This window comes from Taudactylus pleione, unplaced genomic scaffold, assembly GCF_031769625.1.
Source record: "Taudactylus pleione unplaced genomic scaffold, aTauple2 ptg000212l, whole genome shotgun sequence".
In the NCBI taxonomy this organism is placed as follows: Eukaryota; Metazoa; Chordata; class Amphibia; order Anura; family Myobatrachidae; genus Taudactylus; species Taudactylus pleione.
This window is the reverse complement of record NW_028284614.1, coordinates 1,958,815-1,977,553: the sequence shown is the minus strand read 5'-3', so window position 1 is coordinate 1,977,553 and position 18,739 is coordinate 1,958,815. Positions and strand designations below refer to the sequence as shown.

At 46.9% G+C, this 18,739-nt stretch overlaps 1 protein-coding gene across 1 annotated transcript; it reads right to left on the bottom strand.

The window, feature by feature from the left end:
• Nucleotides 1-4,515: 4,515 nt before the first annotated feature.
• On the bottom strand, nt 4,516-17,247 carry LOC148517683 (zona pellucida sperm-binding protein 4-like). Its single transcript, XM_088478252.1, has 12 exons — nt 17,036-17,247; nt 12,294-12,415; nt 11,019-11,112; nt 10,289-10,444; nt 9,398-9,588; nt 8,658-8,755; nt 8,456-8,583; nt 7,679-7,868; nt 7,437-7,587; nt 7,078-7,156; nt 6,893-7,000; nt 4,516-4,680 (listed from the first exon to the last, which is right to left on the bottom strand). Exons 1-12 carry the CDS (start codon nt 17,208-17,210, stop codon nt 4,535-4,537), a joined length of 1,638 nt encoding a protein of 545 aa, XP_088334378.1. The 5' UTR covers nt 17,211-17,247; the 3' UTR covers nt 4,516-4,534.
• Between the last annotated feature and the right edge of the window lie 1,492 nt (nt 17,248-18,739).

The window sequence follows — 18,739 nt, the reverse complement described above, 5'->3', positions numbered from 1 at the left end:
ACACCTGACATGAGGGATGTTTTGGGCAAGGGAGGATCCCAACTTGACTTGAGGCAAAAACACAAACAATCCACCAGCTGGCAGAAGCCAAGGTTAAAACTAGTGGTTAAACAAAAATTCCTCAAGACCCCCACCTAGGGCGAGTAGCTAGTCCCCAAGTTGGGATAAGCAAAGGCCCGAAGCCGGGCGTCACCTAAGGTAACACCCGACTCCGAACCCCCGCAGCGCCTGCCGTCGACCATGTCCCTTTGTCATAACACTGGTTTGTGTGAACCCATGCCTGACCAGACGGGCCGACCATAACAGGCGACGACCCACCAAGCAGGTGCAACCCCTCAAAGCCCCCCCACCCAGGGCCAAAGAGAGAATGCAAAGGACCACCTTTGAGAGGTCGTCAAAGCTTGCCTTCGACCTCCCTCGGGCAGAACCCAAGCAACCCTGCCCCGGGCAAAATAATGAGAAAAAGGGGGGTGGGGGGGCATTGCTGCATTGCACCTGCCCACCGCGTCCTAACGGAAAAAAGGGGGGGGGGGGGGCAAGGCGGGATGTGCCTGGCCTCCGACGGAAACCAGGCTCCCACTCTACCCTTCCCTTTATAACAAAAGAACGCCGGCCAAGCCTAGCGGCCCCGGCCTTGTTCCAGAGTAAGAATCACAGAGATCTTACCTCTCAATCCTTCCCTGAGGAGGAATCCACTCCAGGGCTCCCACAATGCCAGATACACCCTGTAGGTCCCAGGGGCCAGTGTGCTACAAACCTCCATGCTGGACGAACCACCTGCCACACATAATTGGGACACAAGTCACCGACCACATTCGCCCAGGGGGCAAGTCTGTGAAACCTTGCCCACTCGCCGCGCGAGAGCACATCAGCAACCTCATTACTGGTTCCTGGAACGTGCCTAGCGCTAAACTCAATATTAAATTGCAAGCAGCGCTATATAATTTGTGCAATCACTCGAATGGCGTGCAACCCGGCTGCTTTCTGACGATTCAGCCCCTGCACTACCCCCAAATTATCACACCAAAATATGATCGCTCTATCTTGCAACAAGCCCCCCCACAGCTCCAGCGCAACCATGATTGGGAAAAGTTCTAATAACAGCATGTTCCTGATGAGGCCCTCACTCCCCCAGCTAAGTGGCCAGGATGGAGCACACCAACGCCTTCCTAGCAAAGCACCGAACCCTACTGATCCCGCCGCGTCCGTAAAAAGCTGTAACATGATGTTCGATACTGGTTGCGCTGGCCAAATGCGAACCCCATTGAAATTAATCAAAAAGGAATTCCAAATACCCAGGTCCCACCGAATCTCCCCCGAGAGTCGCAGAAAATGATTGGGTCTGTGTGCTTTAGCCGTCAATCTTTCTAACTTTCTGCAAAAAACCCTCCCGACGGGGATCACCCTGCAGGCAAAATTGAACAAGCCCAGCAGCGACTGCGCCTGCCTCAAAGTTAATTTACCAACGGAAAGGGCCAGCACAATTTCATCCTGCAGCCGACGCACTTTGTCATCCGGCAGGCGACACAACCCCCCGACCGTGTCAATTTCAATGCCTAAAAACAAAAGTCTAGTGGTAGGGCCCTCCGTCTTTTCTGCTGCTATGGGAACCCCAAAGGTTGCAAAAAGCTTACTAGCGAAATGCAACAAAGACTCACACCTGAGTGAATTGCGTGGGCCGACTAACAAAAAGTCGTCGAGATAATGAGCTATTCTCGCCTCCTGGGATCCCTTGGCTAGACACCAATGTAAGAAGGAGCTAAACCGTTCAAAATATGCACACGAGATCGCGCAACCCATAGGCAAACATTTATCAAAGTAGAATTCGTCGCAGATCCGAAACCCCATGAATTGAAAGAAGCGAGGGTGGAGGGGAAGCAACCTGAAGGCCGATTCTATATCGACCTTGCACATCATGGCCCCATACCCGAAGGAACGAATCAAGTCAAGTGCACTGTCAAAAGACTGATATAGCACTCGACATAACTAGTCTGGTATAGCATCGTTCACTGAGCGACCCTCCGGGTACGAAAGGTGCTGAATAAAACAAAACTTCCCTGGTACCTTTTTGGGAACCACCCCAACCGGTGAGAGCACCAGGCCTGGGATGGGTGGTTCGGTAAAGGGGCCCGCAATCCGACCCAGCTCCACTTCCTTCTTAACGTTCGCTCTTAACACCGTCGGCATCTCTCTGGCCGAGCGAAGGTTTCGGCCTGAACCCCCATGCACTACGCCGACTACGGGAATTTGAAAACCCGTTGCGAAACCCTCCTGCAAAAACCGTGCGATGCCCTGCAAAGGATACTCAGCCAACCATGAAGCCATGGCTTCAACCTTGACAGGTGTGGGGGCCCTATCCAGTATCTGAGTACTACTTGTGGGATGGATCCATGGGACCACGGACAAGATTAGCGCTTTTTCCCCCGGTCGCACCCCCTGGCCCTTTCGCGCAATCCTTGATGGGGTGTGGGCCACTGCAACGAATGCAGGGAGGGGGCTGCTATCCCCCCTGCCCCGAGGGGCCGAGCGTTCCTATGCTCCCTTGCACCCGCTGAACGTGTGGACGCGCGTGCCCTCGGGGGAATAATAACCCCATGTTGCGGCAGAGGGAAGTCGGGAACAACCCCCTCATGTCAGTTTACGCCCGCAGATGGGGAAGCAGGCGCCATGGCCTTTTCCCGCTGAGCAACGGTTCTCCGCGTCTTATGCACAGGAGAGGAGGCTACCTCTCCCCCCTGCTGCAGGATCTAGTGTCCCCGGACTTGGTCCGGGAGCACGACGAGCCTGCCGCGCAGGCATAGCGACCGGGATGAGAGAGCTAGAAAGCCCTCTAATAGCCACCCGGCCGCGAGCCCCAGCGCGAAGTCTTGCCCCCTCCCCGCTCCAGGGCCAGCCATGTGGCGTCCAGCCGCTAGGTTGCGGGCTGCTGACCTGCCGCGTAGCTGTCTCGGTGACCCCGCTCCCGCAGCCACAGCGTTAGCCAGGTAACGGGCGGGGATGCCGACAGAACGGCGAGGGCGATCCATGGATAGACAGTTAAGAAAATAAGGGGAAAGGAAGGATAGGAAATGAAAATGAAAGAGAATTGTTTAGATCAGATTCAGAAATAAAGAGGTAGAAGGCTAGCAAAGGACAGATAGGTTTTATAAGATAAATCACACAATGAATACAAATAACATTATACTGAAAATTAGAAGCAATATGGAAACAGTACTGCACCGTCAATCTCCAGAAGAGAGGGAACAACTATAATTTCCCACAATACCCCTTCAACAGGCTCCACCCCTAACCCAACTGATATGTTACTGACCAATAAGAACAGACCCAAGCCCCACTGCTCGTTTTTCTGTGTAACAGAGTGTGTCACGTGACTGACCAGAGGTTTATGACACTCCAGTCATACAAGATGACCTCCATGTTCTATTCGCTGGACTCAACCACAGGTACCTCTATACATTTTGGAGGCTGGTCTCCCTGGAAGAGTTGATAATTCATTTTTATGAACATCATCTTCTCCACATTTTGTGGAAGCAACCTCCTACGCCTTTTGCTGACAAGGTTCCCAGCTGCACTAAACACTCTTTCGGAGTGCACACTGGAGGGGGGCAACTCAGGTAAAATAGAGCCAGTTTGTACAGGGGCCTCCAAATTGCCTCTTTTTCCTGCCAGTACAGGTACGGACTGTCTGACATCCCTACTTGGATGCTGTCACCAATGTAATCCTCCACCATTCTGTCAGTGGTGACAGTATCATATGCAGTGACAGTAGACATATCAGAAATTGTTGGAACGTCCTTCAGACCAGATGTCCAAACCGGCCCTTGACTTATGACACAGGCACACACTTAGCGCTGCTACTGTGTTGATGCACGTGCGGCTACAGCGTACACATGTGACAAATACAGAAAAAAATAGTTTATTTTTTGGAGCACTTTGGGGTTATACCACCCTTTAACAGACTTATGGGACACAGGCACATGCTTGGTGCTGCTCCTTTGTTGATGCACATGCGGCTACTGCGCATACATTTCGCACACAAACAGAAAAAAAAAGTATTTTTTGTGGAGTGTACTTTGGGGGTTACACCACCCTTTAAGAGATGAGCCAGCCTGGCCTTGACTTATGGGACACAGACGCACGCTTGGCGCTGCTCCTTTGTTGATGCACGTGCAGCCACAGTGCACACAATTTACATACACAGAAATTTTTTTTTTTTTCTTTCTTCTTCAAGTGCACTTTGTTAAAGGGTGCTGCAACCCCCCAGACAAGCCAGCTGGCCCTTGATTTATGACAGACGCACGCTTGGCGCTACTTTGAATTGTGTGCGCAGTAGCTGCACGTGCATCAACAAACAGAAAAAAAAAATTAAAATTTTTTTTTTGGAGTGCACTTTGGGGGAGCACCCCTGATGGACAGATCACCCCCTGGACAACACTACAGACTCACTATATTGAGAGCACAGGCATGTATACTGGACATTAGCCAAGACTGATAAATGACACAGGAACAAGTCAGTTGGGAAATGGCACTTTATTCATATTTTTATGGTGGGCATGGTGAGGCTCTGACTCCTGCGATGCCACCAGACACCTAGTACTGTGACAGTCAACACCAAGATTCCTCCAACAGCAGCTGCTCCCCTCAGCCACGGCATAGTAGAGGAGTTAAGGTCAGAGGTACCTGAGAACGGGAAAATAAAGTCAAGACCTAACAAAACTATTGCCGTTACGTAGCTTCTCTGCCACCACAGCAGGTTTTATCACACATTAGTATGATGGCAGAGACTGGATGGAGGGCAAGGCTCCAGGCTTGTCACTAGATAAGCAGGCAATAAACACCTTCTAGGTTGTCTGCCAAATCAGGGTATTACATGATTTTAGCTTGCTTGGAGGAACAGGCTACAGCGAACAGAAACCAAAAAATTGGGATGTTAGGGGAGACACCCACTATTTAGAATGACTGAGATCAGGGCTGCAACTAAGGGGGTATGTGACCCGGGTGCCGGACCTGAGGGGGTATCAGGAAGAGGCTACCGGGAGGCTAGGTTGCTGCTCTTGTGGGTTTGGAGCTGAATCCCAGCTGTGAGAGGCAGAGAGTTAATCTAATGTGGTGCCAATCAGTGCACGGACTGGCAGCCAATCAGTAGAGACTGCCGGTCTGTGATCTCCAATTGTTCTGCGAGCGGCGCCACATTACAATGGCAGTACAGAGCTTCCCAGCTCCATCTTGCACCACCCAGAGCTCACCCATTGCAGGTAAGGGAGATGGGGCCCCTACTGTGGCTTAATGTAAAAGTGGCCGAATAAGGGGTCATGAGAACCACACCCCCTTTGTCCTCTAGCCTGTATTTTTTGGGGGGTGCCCAGGGATGTAGAGAGCCACGCCGGGCTCAATTGCGGGAGGTGCGGCCACACCCGCTTGAAGAAAAAAAAAATAAATAAGAAATTTGAGCCCCTCAGCCAATCAGTGTGATCGCTCCCTTCAGGCATAGGAGATTGCTTGCGGCTGCCGCAAGCAATCTCCCACTGCAGCCCAGCACACAGCTGCTGGGTAGGGTGTGAGGGGGTGGCAGCGCCGAACCCAGGCCCCTCTGTACCCATTCCACCCCCCCCCCCCCCCGTGCCCCTGGGGGTGCCAAATATCCTAGGTTTTGGCCCTGCTGATATGAAAGTGGAAAAGTTGCCCATTTAATAGTTTTAGAAATGCTAGCATGCTGCAGATTGGTTGCTTTGGGCAGCTTGACAAGTCTCCGCTAGGCTTCTAAATAGGGATATTCTGCAAGCTACAGGAGACCAAGGTTCCACCAACATCCTACTCTACCACATAAATAGTGGATCGGGTATCAAGTCTATGTCTATTTAGGACAATACAAATTCTAGCAAGTCAGCAACATGATGGCACGTAGTATCAAGTTACCTTCCTTCCCAGCACCAATGAAACCCAATTCAGATGGTTCATCCTGTAGGAGCCCAGACATTATCTGTAGAATACTTAGAGGCCCATTAAGCATTTTCTCAATTTTTATGAATTGTTGCTATGTACCGTTAGCCTAATGCAGGAGTTTCACAAAAATCTTTTGCAGAAAGCCAATTTGTGCTGCAGACCCCAGTTCCATTTATTAGTAGTGGGGACTACAGTCTGAGCCCTATGTACCAAACCTCAAAAAGCAAATAGTCTGATTTTAGACAGTTTAGTTGTAACACCATCTTAATATGGTGTAAACCAGTGGTTCTCAATCTCGGTCCTCAGGACCCCACACAGTTCACATTTTCCAGGTCTCCTGGAAAATGTGTTCATTACTCACTGACACATTTTAAAAGATTCACAGGTAGAGCTAATTATTTCATTTGTGATTCTGTGAGGAGACCTGGAAAACATGCACTGTTTGGGGTCCTGAGGACAGAGTTTGAGAACCTGTGGTGTAAACCACTTTAAGCCTAAGGCAGCTTTCCTTGCAGGAGAAAACTTCTGGTCTCTCCCACAGCCTCCACTTGGTGTTAGATTCCCCCATAGGAGTATTTTACAGATGTTAAAGACTTGTCCAAAATACCAGGAAAGTAACTTGCAGGGACTGTGGTCATCACTACTGCTGTTCATGCAGATTTAGTACACAGCTGGGATACAGATATCCACCTTAAAATGGATTGTTAATCATGGCAGTGCTGCAATACTACATAAGCCACTTTGTTCTAAATTTCTCCTTACGGAGGAACAGTTTCTATAAAGCCCATATTCGCACAGCTACAAGTTTACCAAGGCCTATATGAACAGACATTCAATACATTGCATACTCCACTCTGGCTGGATCCATTTGCTTGAATTAGAGTTATAACAAATTAGCTCAATATTGCCAACAGTGGTAATAAGCCACCTACTGTAGATATTAAGTTACCTTGAACAGAAGTGGCAAGCCTCCTATCTGATGGGATCTCACCATCAATGAAGTCAACCGGGCCTTTGCTTACTGTGATCTCCTGCGCCAGTTCCTCAGCAGCTCGTCCTGCAAATATAGGATACCAAATACTAGAGGTTGTTCTCCCAGTAAGCAGAGCGCGCTTGTACACACAGGGCCCTTACTTGTCCTCTGGCCACATGACCTGGTGCAGGAATCAGCAGCAGATGGGACGCACACAGAAGCGCTGCAGTGGAAGTAGACCTGGGGAGGGGAACATTAAAAGACAAGTAGCGGCTTGAGATACATGCTGTATATTTGTACCAATCATGTCTTCAGGGTCATATTACATGCATCAGAAGTCAAGATGTTGAAGGCAAATCAAAGTGAATGTTAATTATAAATATATGCAAGAAAGGCTGATTAAATGTTAAATTCTGTCACAGCTCAATGACCACTAAACATGACACCATTGTGCAATGAACTTCTAGACTCAACACTTCATGCAATGACTAGAACAGGATGCATATAGAAGTAGGTTTACCAGTCCTTCAAGAGCAAGCTGGGAACTCTGATCCACAAAGGTGAAGGTGCTGACAATGAAGCGCTGGTAGTGGGTGGGGAATGGCATGCTCTGTGTGGGTGTGCCAACTGGGACCAGCTGAGTCAAGTAGTTGTCCCCAACAAAAGGGCACCTGGAATGAGAAGGATTAGTTGTGTGTAAAGTAGTAGTACACCCAGTTGTCTCATACAGAGAAAGGGGGTGAGATGGAATGCCAGCCTTACCGATCCACAAGGATGGGCCATTGGACTTGTTGGGTGGGGTCAGGAGAGAGAGTGGCCCAGCAGTCATTTAAGATCAGGACCAGGTTTGGATCTGTTCTTTGTAGTATTCGGACCTCCAAAAAGACTGGGTCCCTGAGCACTTTGACCACAGGGTAATCTCTATCCAAGTAGTATGAAGCATACTGCATGTCTGCCAGAGGAGAAGCCTTATTACCATTTCAGCATTCACACCTGAGCCAATCACCTATCCAGCAAGTAGTCTTCTCATTACATAAAGGTACACCTGCAGTCATTGATTCACCATCTGTTTCTGCAGAGATACACAGGTCTACATTGCTACCACACTTGCCACCAAAACCTACCCAGTCACCCACTGGCATAGTCATCATAGGGAACTGCCTGCCAGATCACTTTATCCTTTAGATTGCCAGATGTCTGCTACCACCACTGCCCAGTTCTAGAACACTGTCCTGCATCAGAGATACTGTTATGGGTTCTTGCTTCTGTTTCATTACATCTTTTCTGTGGGCCTCTGCATCAGCTCATACACTTAACCTCTGCATTACCAACAGCCCCCTGGGCTCCAATGCAGACAGCATTAGATGCACACAACTGCAGTGTAGATTAGAAGTACCCATTCTTATTAGGGGCCAATGTCAAGGTAGCCACTATGTTGTAGACAAGCCCACCTCCCTTACCTGAATTATACAGTTTATATAGTCAATCCCAGTTTCCCCAGTGTACTGCTGCTTAGGAACTAAATACACCAGTCATTACCTAGTGATATCCTCATCTCCAGGAGCAGAGGGCCTGAGGTGGACACAGGAAGGGGTGGGGGCAGGGTGAGCACCTCAACGTGCAGCGGGAGAACACCAGTCCGAGAGTAGATGCAGCGGACAGTCAGCCTAGGGCAATAATACAGTATTCGTTTTGCTCAGTGTACAGCTCCCCCAGACACATACACCAGTGTATAGCTTACCTAAATGTGCTGTCTCTTGTGATAGATGACCCTTGCCATGTCCTTATGTCTTTGGTGGCATAAACTGTATTCTCATACACTATAGTATTATCAGATGCCTGGCAAAGGAAGATCAGAGTTATGGAAGATGGGAGGAATACAATACATAACACATGCACTTCACTTGCTAGATGGTCAAGTGACTGGGGTTAATGCATCGCATTGAAGAGTGGAGGAGCTACCCAAAGCATCCAATCAAGCTTTGGAGGAGGCATTTAAAGTAAATTTTATAAAATTGTTAGAAGCCAATTGGTTAAATGCCAATACACAACACCCAATAATACCAAGAGGTACCTTTAGGGCTGGTCGCTGGCCCTTCTATCCTTTAGCAGGCCAGATATTAAACACAATAAAAACCCTATGTCAAAAGCCATGTTTGGGATTGGAGCCTGGATTAAACTGTTGCAGCAGGTGCAGATAAATTCAGTTAGTAAATTAAAGATTAAACATTGCCCCATTTTTCAGAACTAGGGCCCCGTGTCTTCCTTTAGTACCAGAGTTCCATGAATGCTCCATTACTTCAGTGGCTGTATAATGTGGAATCCTCAAATGCAAATGCATCGTTCCCACCATATCATGTATAGCCAAGGGCTCTTACCGGACAAAGACACAAGAGTTGCAAACTAGTAATTAAAAAGACAGTTCGAGGTGGACCACAGGGCAAGCACCAGTTTTACTGCTCACTTCCACAGCAGACTTACCTGACTGGCTCCACCACAAGAGAGTGGAAACTGGAACAGTATGAAAGCTGAAGTCTTCAAAACAGTCAGCATGGGGCACGAGGTAGCATCCACATTGAGGACACCGACTGAGCCCAAGAGCAGGGATGGTGTAGTCACATCCTTAGAGATAGCGATCAGGACCTGGCTGTCATCTGTACACTGGGCAGTCACTGGTGGGAGCAATAACACAATGGAAGCAGTTTTCCAAATTAAATCCTTAATCTCACGCTCGGTAAACTACAAGTATCTCTAGGATTTTTTTCAGAGCAGTTAGTACATATGAGAATCTTTAGTGCATCATCTTAAATGCCTTTAAAAAAGTTTCCAGCTCAAAGTCAACGTTCTACAACCTTGACACAGGATGCCCAGCCCAGGTAACCAGGAGGTGCAGCAGTAATTGTTTTGCTCCGGTCAGTAACATGGCATTATTTATTCATAGCGCAACAGATGCCCGTATGTAATGCAGGTTTATGGCTGTTCCCACCCTCTCCCTCATTGGCACAACTGTCCTGTTTGGAATGAAAACTAAACCCTCATGTAACTGCTGGCATCTCACATCTACTAACTGAGCTGCTCCAGTACACCAGCAGTCACAACAAGACAAGATGGAACAAGGGAGGGCAGATTCCTTGGAGACATGGGAAAGACAGAACAGGCACAATGTCTGGTTCTGAGGTATAAGATACCAGGGCAGCTCATCTCTAGAGGACAAGTTGCCATAGTAACCAGTTGACTTCTACCTACTGTATATTGTAGAATGTGCTAGAGGGATAGAAGCCAATTGGTTGCTATGGGCAAGTTCTCCACTTTAGAGCATCTTTTAGCTCACTGGTCCAGGTTAGGAATATCCAAAACATTGGATAGTCTTACCTTTGTTTCCATAGTAACAGGGATGGGAGGAGTCACTGGGAGAGAAGCAGCAGTCTAGTCCTTCACAGACAGCCCTGGTCACAGAGGCATTGGCACAAGGCAAGCGGTCACCACTCTGCACAGCAGCACAGTCACTGGGGCTCGGAGCATCCATAGCTGAGGGAGAGACAGTCTTTAGTGTAGTCCCGACTAGAGATACAGTGGGCTAGTGTAGCAAGTTTTCTGCAGGCTCAGATTCTTTCCTACATTTACTGGTCAAGTTGTGTTCATCAATAAGAAACATCCCTTACAAAGAATTACTGACTAATGGGCTGCCCAGGGGAGATATTTACTGACCAATATAGCCAAGAATTTAGCGCTAAAAAGAGAACTTTTGTGCCAAGTCATCAGCATCTCCAGAAGCATCCAACAGTATATCAGTGAGGTAAGGTATACCTCACACCTACATGAGCACAAGGTTTTAGTAACGTTCGACAGAAAAAAAAAAAAAAAAAAAAAAACACCCCGACTAATCATTTAAAATCCCCTCTAACAGCAGCAGGTATAACATAACTTTCCATAGAAATGTGTAGCAAACACATTTGCTTTAGTGTCCCAAATTACTGAAGACACAAGTAGGTAACAGATTAGCAATTCTGTGGATTACAGTTATTTTTCTTGTACTTCAGTTTCCAGCTCCCCAGTTACTCTCACACACACAGGACATCACATGTAGAGAACAGAGAGTTACCTGGCAGGAACGGGCACCGGATGTCTCTTTTATGATATTCCACTTGACCAGCAGCAATTTGCTCCGCAATCAGAGTCATCACGTGGTCTCCATTCTGTGACATGAGAGCAATATTAGGCATGCTCAATACAATTCTGTTTAATGAAATACAAACACCTGCTAGCAAGCGGGTTGATGTTTGCGCCCTGCGCCGCCTCCGGTGTGTGCAAGACCTGGCCAGCACTACGGGTCTTGCACCAAAACTGTGCAGCTGTTGGTGATTGACAGCTTGTCCTGTTAAAGGCGGGCAGGGGTGGTTGCTACATAAACGGAGGCACCACTGACATCAGCAGTGAGCTTTCTGCTCTATTTAGAGCAGGAAGCTAACTGGGGCTTGCAGGAACGAGACCCTACCACAAGGGTCTCGTCACAAGCCCTGATGGTCACAACCATCACCTGGCCGCTCGCAAAAGCTGTGTGTGGTCACCCACAGCTTAGCAGAAGGCCGGCTCCATTTAAAAAAAATAAAAAAAATCCCTGATTCAGAGCGAGCGCTCTGAAAGAGCGTCCAGCTCTGAATCAGGACCAGAGTTTTATTTTGGAATCACTTTGGGGTTTCAAGTGAATGTCTTGATTCAGGTCTTTTTAAGAGCTTGGTTTAACAAATCCAGAAGAGATCAGTTTTTTTTGTTACATCCCACCCTCATGATTTCAGGTGCTGTGAGGTGGTCAAAATTGACCAGAAATCACTGCCAATACTAAAATGAATAAACACGTTCAAGTGATTTTTGCAGTTTATAGATTTTTACAGAAATCCAAACCAATGCATTTAATGGAGGCATTGCCAAAACACTGATTTAGAACCAAAACATAGGTGTCTGCACATCTAATAAAAAGTAGATTACAGTATTGAGTTGGATTTGGAGGTGCACTGAGCCACAGGTTTTGGAATTTTAAGAGAAAATAAAAAATTAAAGCTCTATATAAAAAAAAAAAAAAAAAAAAAAAAAAAAAGACCCCAAACACTAAAATAATGTCCTTTATGCAATTCAAAACCCCAAAAATCAGATTTAAAAATCCAAACCCCGAAAAGATCAGAACTGCAACTCTGATTTATCCAGGTTTACAAACTTCATATGGATTCGGATTTATGGAGAACCGAAGATCTCTAGTTGGAATGCATCAGATCGCAGAGGGCCTGGACCTTATTGGTGCCTCAATATGCCCCTCCCACATATAGGAATCGTATTACAGTCATTCAATGGTATGATTTATAGTGTTAGTAGTTTGCCTTACCTCCTCCCCTACATAGCATCCATCATAGGCAGCACCAATGATCATTGTGCCATCTGGTTTCTGTCCTATCCAGAGTCCACAAGTAGAGTCATTATGGAGCCTGTGAGGCTTCCTGGCATTATCTGGAAGGGAGAGACACCAAACAGAAGTTACATGTGCATTCCTAATAGCCAACACAGCCAATCCTCCAGCAGCTATACAGACATTATAGGGCCCAATTCAGAAAAAAAAATATATATTTTTTTTAGGGGTGTGCACCAGCCACTGTGTTTTTGGATCTGGATTGGTTTTGCAAAGACCACTCTTGCGGGTTTTTGGATCTGGATTTTTTGGAAAAAAAGCATAATAACCATCTTAAAAAAATATAGATTTTTTTTTGTTCCTATGCTATTAACCTCTATAAAAACAGCTAAAAAAAAAAAAAAAAAAAAAAATCACAGAATGTGGGTTTTTCTGCTCCTATGCTATTAACCTCAATAACATTCATTTCCAGGCTATTCTGAACACCTCACAATATTGTTTTTAGGCCAAAAGGTTGTACCAATGTAGCTGGATGACTATGCAAAGCTACACAAGTGGGTGGCACAAACATGGCCCATCTAGATGTGGCACTGCAGTGGCAGACAGGATGGCAATTTGTAAGACTAGGCCCCAAAGAGTACATACTGCAAAGAAAAAAAAAAAAGGAGGTGCAAGATGGAATTGTCCACAGGCCCTCCCAGCCACATGTTGTATAAACAGGACATGCACACTTTAACAAACCAATCATTTCAGTGCCAGGGTCTACCCCACAACTGAGGCTGAAATTATTGGTTTGTTTGGACCCCCACAAAATAAGCTGGCAATTAATCTGTCCCTGCACAAACTGGCTCTACAGCAGCAAGATGTTGTCTTCATCCACCGATTCCTCACCCTCTTCAGTGTTGTGTACATCCTCATTGAGTACTAATTCACCCTGCTGAATCCACCACCACCACAGGTCCCTCTATGTTCTGGAGGCTGGTCTTCCCAGAAGAATTGATCATTCATTTTGATTAACAATCTTCATATTTTGTGGATGCAACCTCCTACGCCTTTTGCTGACAAGGTTCTCGGCTGCACTAAAAACTCTTTCAGAGTACACACTGGAGGGGGGGCAACTTAGGTAAAATAGAGCCAGTTTGTACACGGGCCTCCAAATTGCCTCTTTCCTGCCAATAAAGGTATGGACTGTCTGACATGCCTACTTGGATGCTGTCACCAATGTAATCCTCCACCATTCTTTCAGTGGTGACATCATCATATGTAGTGACAGTAGACATGTCAGAAATTGTTGGCTGGTCCTTCAGTCTGGACCAGATGTCCAAACTTGGTCCTGTCTGACCTGCACCACCACCAGTGGCTTGGTTAGGATATTCAACTTGTTTCCTGGCAGCCCCAGTTGTGGGAGAAAGTGATGGAAGACCTGTTGCAGTGTCACGATCTGCTTCAGCTGACTGTTTTCACCAGTAGGTCTATGCACCTCTACAAGCTTGTGTCCACTGGAAAGAGACACCACGTAGGCTTTAAACCTAGGATAGAGCACGGGCGCCAAAATGTAGTGGCCTGATTTCAACAGATTGACCACCCTCAAGTCCTGGCAAAGCGAATGAAGGGCTTCATCCACAAGTCCCACATACCGAGCGGAATCGCTCGGTCTTAGCTGGAGAAAGAGAGAGGAGCTGCTTCTGCAAAAGCCTGATGAGGGGAATGACCTGACAAGCTGGCAGTCTCTGAACTGACTTCACATGTGGCAAGTTCGAAGGGCTGGAGAACCTTGCACAATACGGAAATCATCCTCCACTGCGCTTTAGTCAGGTGCCTATGTCATAGGTGAATGTATAGGCTTGCACAGCCTTTTGCTGCTCCTCCATCCTCTGAAGCAAATTGAGGGTGTAGTTTCACAGAGTTACAATCTCTTGCTTCAGGTGATGGCAGGGCAGGTTCAAGAGTGTTTGCTGGCACTCCAGTCTTTGGCACGCAGTCACTTAATGGTGAAAGTGGCCCAAAATTTCAGGCCACCCAAAGCGTCTCCTGCACGCTCAAAAAATTCTGCACCACCAGATTTATTGTGAGCAAAACATGGGACGTGCTGGAATTTGCCAAGATGTAATGCTCGCACAAAATTGGTGGCATCGTCACATATTACAAATCCCCAATAGAGTTTAAGTAGCGTAAGCCATTGGACAATTTCTCTCAGTTTCTTTGAGATCGTCGTTTGTGTGCCTTTTACTGAAATCGGTGATACACAGCGTAGCCTGCCTTGGAACGAGCTGGAGTTTCTGAGATGCTGCTACTGGTGCATAAGGCGATACATCTATCCAGTGGGCTGTCAGTCCTTGGTCCGCCCTGTTCCACATGTCCACAGTTAAGTGGACAATGGTTACAACTGCATATTTTAGGACACTTTCTCCCCCCCATCTCTGTACATTCTCGGTATCGCCTGCCTAGTGAAGTGGAATCTAGACAGGATTTGGTACCAGGAACACACTACCTCCATGAATTGTCTAAATCCCACTGCACTAATGGCGGATACCGGATGCACGTCTAACACCAACATAGCTGTCAAGGCCTCAGTTATCCACTTTGCAACAGGGTGACTGCTGTCGTACTTAATCCTCCTCGCAAAGGACTGTTGGACGGTCAATTGCTTAGTAAAAGAAGTAGTGGTGTTCCAACATAAGGTGGCCATACATCAGAACGGATTTTGCGATCCGACGATGCGATGGGAAGTGTCGGCGATTCCGGGAGGTAATGCCGACCTCCCACCACCAATGTTCTGCAATCCATCGCTGGATTGCAGACATTTTCCATGTTAAATGTCGGCGATTTGACAATCGCGATCATTTTTTGATCGCGATTGTCAAAATCCAATATGTTGGATTTCTGCGATCACATGATGCCGGGTTGCCGCATCGCAGCAATCTATCGCTGATGGATGGGCCCCATTACTCTCTGGGATGATGAACGACTCCCAGCAGCAACGACAGCAGTAGGCGTAGCAATGCAGGATCCTTTGGAGGAATCCTGGATAGGAGAAGAGTAAGTCATGCCAGTGACATGGCCTGCAGGACTACTTCCGATCCTGATTGAGGAAATTGATGGTGTTGTTTGCAGGTGCATGGATACAACAGGACAAAGGGAGTTAGGTGTCCCTGGCCTGCTTACAGTCTTAGCCACAGTTTCTGAACTTGACAGTAACTTTTTCTGAATGTGCTGCAGGTGACATAAGGGAGGATGTTCCTAGGTGGTTAAGGTCCTTACCCCTACTTATTACACCTTTACATAAGCTACATATGGCAAGACAGTTGTCTTGATTTGGATAGAAATGTTTCCAGACCAAAGGTGGATTTTTTGGTATTCTGCCCAGTCATGACCGTGATGGGTTTTTTCATCCCATGGACAACAACTGCCTCCCCCGGTGCCCAATTCAAACAAACCACCTCACCATCAGAATCCTCTGAGTTAACTTCCTCCTCAGGGCCAGCTACACCAATATCCTCATCCTGTTGTACTTCAACAACTTCAATTTGAATATCAGCAACTGGACTGTGGTTGCTCCATCCAGCACTTGCAGAGGGCGTGCAAATGGTGGAAGGAGCCACCTCTTCCCGTCCAGTGTTGGATAGGTCAGGCATCGCAACTGCCGCCACACTTGGACTCTCCTTGGGAATTTGTGAGATCTTCTTAGAATGCACAGTTCTTCGCTGTGCTTTTGCCACTAGATCTCTTAATTTTTCTAGCGGGAGGAGGAATGCTTCCATCATCATGTGAAGCTGAACCACTAGTCATGAACATAGGCCAGAACCTTAGCCGATCCTTGCCACTCAGTATTGTAAATGGCATATTGGCAAGTTTACGTTTCTCCTCAGACAATGTCATTTTTTTTTTTTGGGTCATTTTACTGAACTTTGGCTTTGACCTCTACTATGACATTGGGCATCAGCCTTGGCAGGCAACATTGATGGCATTTCATCATCTATGTCATGACTAGCTTCAGCACTAGGAGGAAGTGGTTCTTGATCTTTCCCTATTTTATCCTCCAAATTTTGCCTCGTTCCAGGAAGACAAAGACATGATAGCAATATCTGTGCCCCACCCACAGTGCTAGGGAGAAAATTTCAGACTTGAGAGCTAGTATCTGGTTGCTATGGGCAACTACTCTTGTTACTACTTTATAATATAGCTTAGTTAAGCAATAGTTAATATCTAGTTGCTAAGGGCAACACCACCACTTACCCTCCATTACATGATGTTTGAGAGAGCTAGCTTATATACCCCCAAATATACCCATGCAGATAAACTAAACAATGTATGATAATCTTCCAGTAATTAAGTTCTGTACATACAACTGAGTTACTATAGACTGCTGTAACCTACAGCTTATTAACGTCCCCTACCCCACACAGCATCCCCCACAGCTACAGGGTTGTATCAAGGTTCTTGTATATTTATTATTAAAAAAAATAAAATTATAGACTTGTCTTATGGTTAAGAGAAATTTTGTGAAGGGATTGTAATACCCAAATAACTCACTTTTCATACATTTTAAAACAAAAACCATCAGCTTACAAGTAGTTTAGAAACAGCATTAAAACACTAGGTTTGTATTGGGATAACTACTTATAGACCTCATCAATTAATAAAGGTTAATTCAAAATGCAGAGCTCCCATTATAGAAGCCATGTCCCCTCAGTTAGCAAATAGAAGTCAGAGATACTCACCTAATACTGTGAAGGCAGAAGCAAAATCTAGGGGCACAGAGGGAAGAGACAGACGCATCTTACTGGGGCCACAATGCAGATCAGAGACATCTTCTAACAGCCCCTCAGTACCAGACACTGAGCTACAGATCCACAGCAACACTACACATCCCAACCAGCCCCAGGTGATCCCCATCCTGCCTGCAGCTCCCAATACTGCAGGTGATCACAGGCCAGTCATTTATACCATGATGAGGGGGTGGCGGCTGCTGTGTGATCAGACAGGTGCTAATGTGACCCCAGGTGTGTGTCATAAGGGCACTCAGGTGGGGAATAAGCACATTACCCCACTATAGTATTCACCATAACTTACCATTCATTATCTTTCCAACTATTATAATATAAACCCATGTTTTGTATTATTACTGTGTACAAAGTTGGTGCAACCAAAAAAAAAGTTTTACATTTTATGTTTTGCACACAGGGGAGTCACAAAGCAGAATTATTTTATTCATACATTTTTATATAGTGCGCTCGGTTATTACACAGCAAGGCTGTACACAAAGTAAGTTATGGCTATTGTGTCACTATGAGATACAGGCCATGATTTTTGGTGTCAAATGACACAGTGAAACAAAGGGCCTTATTCAGAATGAGAGGTAAACGTCCAACTTGATGAAAAATAATATGTAAATCACATCTCTTTACAGCGCAGGCATGTCGTTTTGCAATGTGTATCTTTTTTCAGTTGTACATCAGATGTGCGACTATGTACGACTAGGAAGCCGGGCTGGAATAAGCATGCAGTCGCAGGGAGTGGGTGTGCAGACATGGTCAAAGTACAGTAAAAGCTTGAAGTGGGTGTGCAACTGCAGACACAGACAAAGTACAGTGAAAGTCTGGTGTGGGTGTGTAGTCATGAATTTAGGCTAAAATGCCCATTGAAAAATCACAAACAGTTGCCTGGAGAGGTGCTTAAACCCTGGTACCTACTCTACCGGAACGATCAGGAGGGTCCCCAGAGGTGGCACTTCCATACGCCCCATTGATTGAGCAAGTCTCCCGGAGGCAGGAGCCACCTGGCCGCAGCGCCCACTTATCAAGTGAAGTGGGAGGTGTAAACGGACATTGACGCAATATGCATTAAATTGCATCATCATGGCTTTGCCCCCACTTCACAATGCCTGTAATCGTGGCATTGTATAGAGGGGATGGAGCTACAATAATGATATTGCATCATCACTCCTCCAGACCCGCCCACCTCCGCCGCACCAATCGCAGTGCTGACCTAGCTACCCTCTCCCAGAACGGTAAGCCAAATGAAAGACAATTATGCCCTTATCAATGAGTGTGATCAATAAGACACATTCACCATCATTACACTAGGGCAGTGTTTCCCAAACTCATTCCTCAGGGAGCACTAACATAGCATTCCCACTAGGCTGTTTCAGCGGGGCACCGCGCCCTGCCCTATTTCTGAAGGCGCCCCGCTGAAACAGCCTGCGGGTTCTGTCCTCCAACCGCGGGCCGCAGTGTCCCTCAGGTGGGGAAAACGGCAGAACATCGTTCGCCGCCGGTGAATGGACGCCGGGCGCATGCGCTTGGCATCCATTCACAGTGACCGTGGCGCTTGGGTCCGTAAGTGCCGGACACGCCCCAAAAAGTGATGAAATGGGGATGTCATAAAGACACGCCCCTTTTCATGGACCACGCCCCCTTTTTGGT

What these genes read in the sequence shown, in the direction of transcription:
- LOC148517683 (XM_088478252.1), bottom strand. Translation starts at nt 17,210, where the DNA reads ATGGGGATCACCTGGGGCTGGTTGGGATGTGTAGTGTTGCTGTGGATC. An exon ending in CTGTTACTATGGAAACAAAG is followed by an intron (nt 9,589 to 10,288) that starts GTAAGACTATCC and finishes TGCTCCCACCAG; the next exon opens with TGACTGCCCAGTGTACAGAT. An exon ending in CTTGTGGTGGAGCCAGTCAG is followed by an intron (nt 8,756 to 9,397) that starts GTAAGTCTGCTG and finishes TTCCTTTGCCAG; the next exon opens with GCATCTGATAATACTATAGT.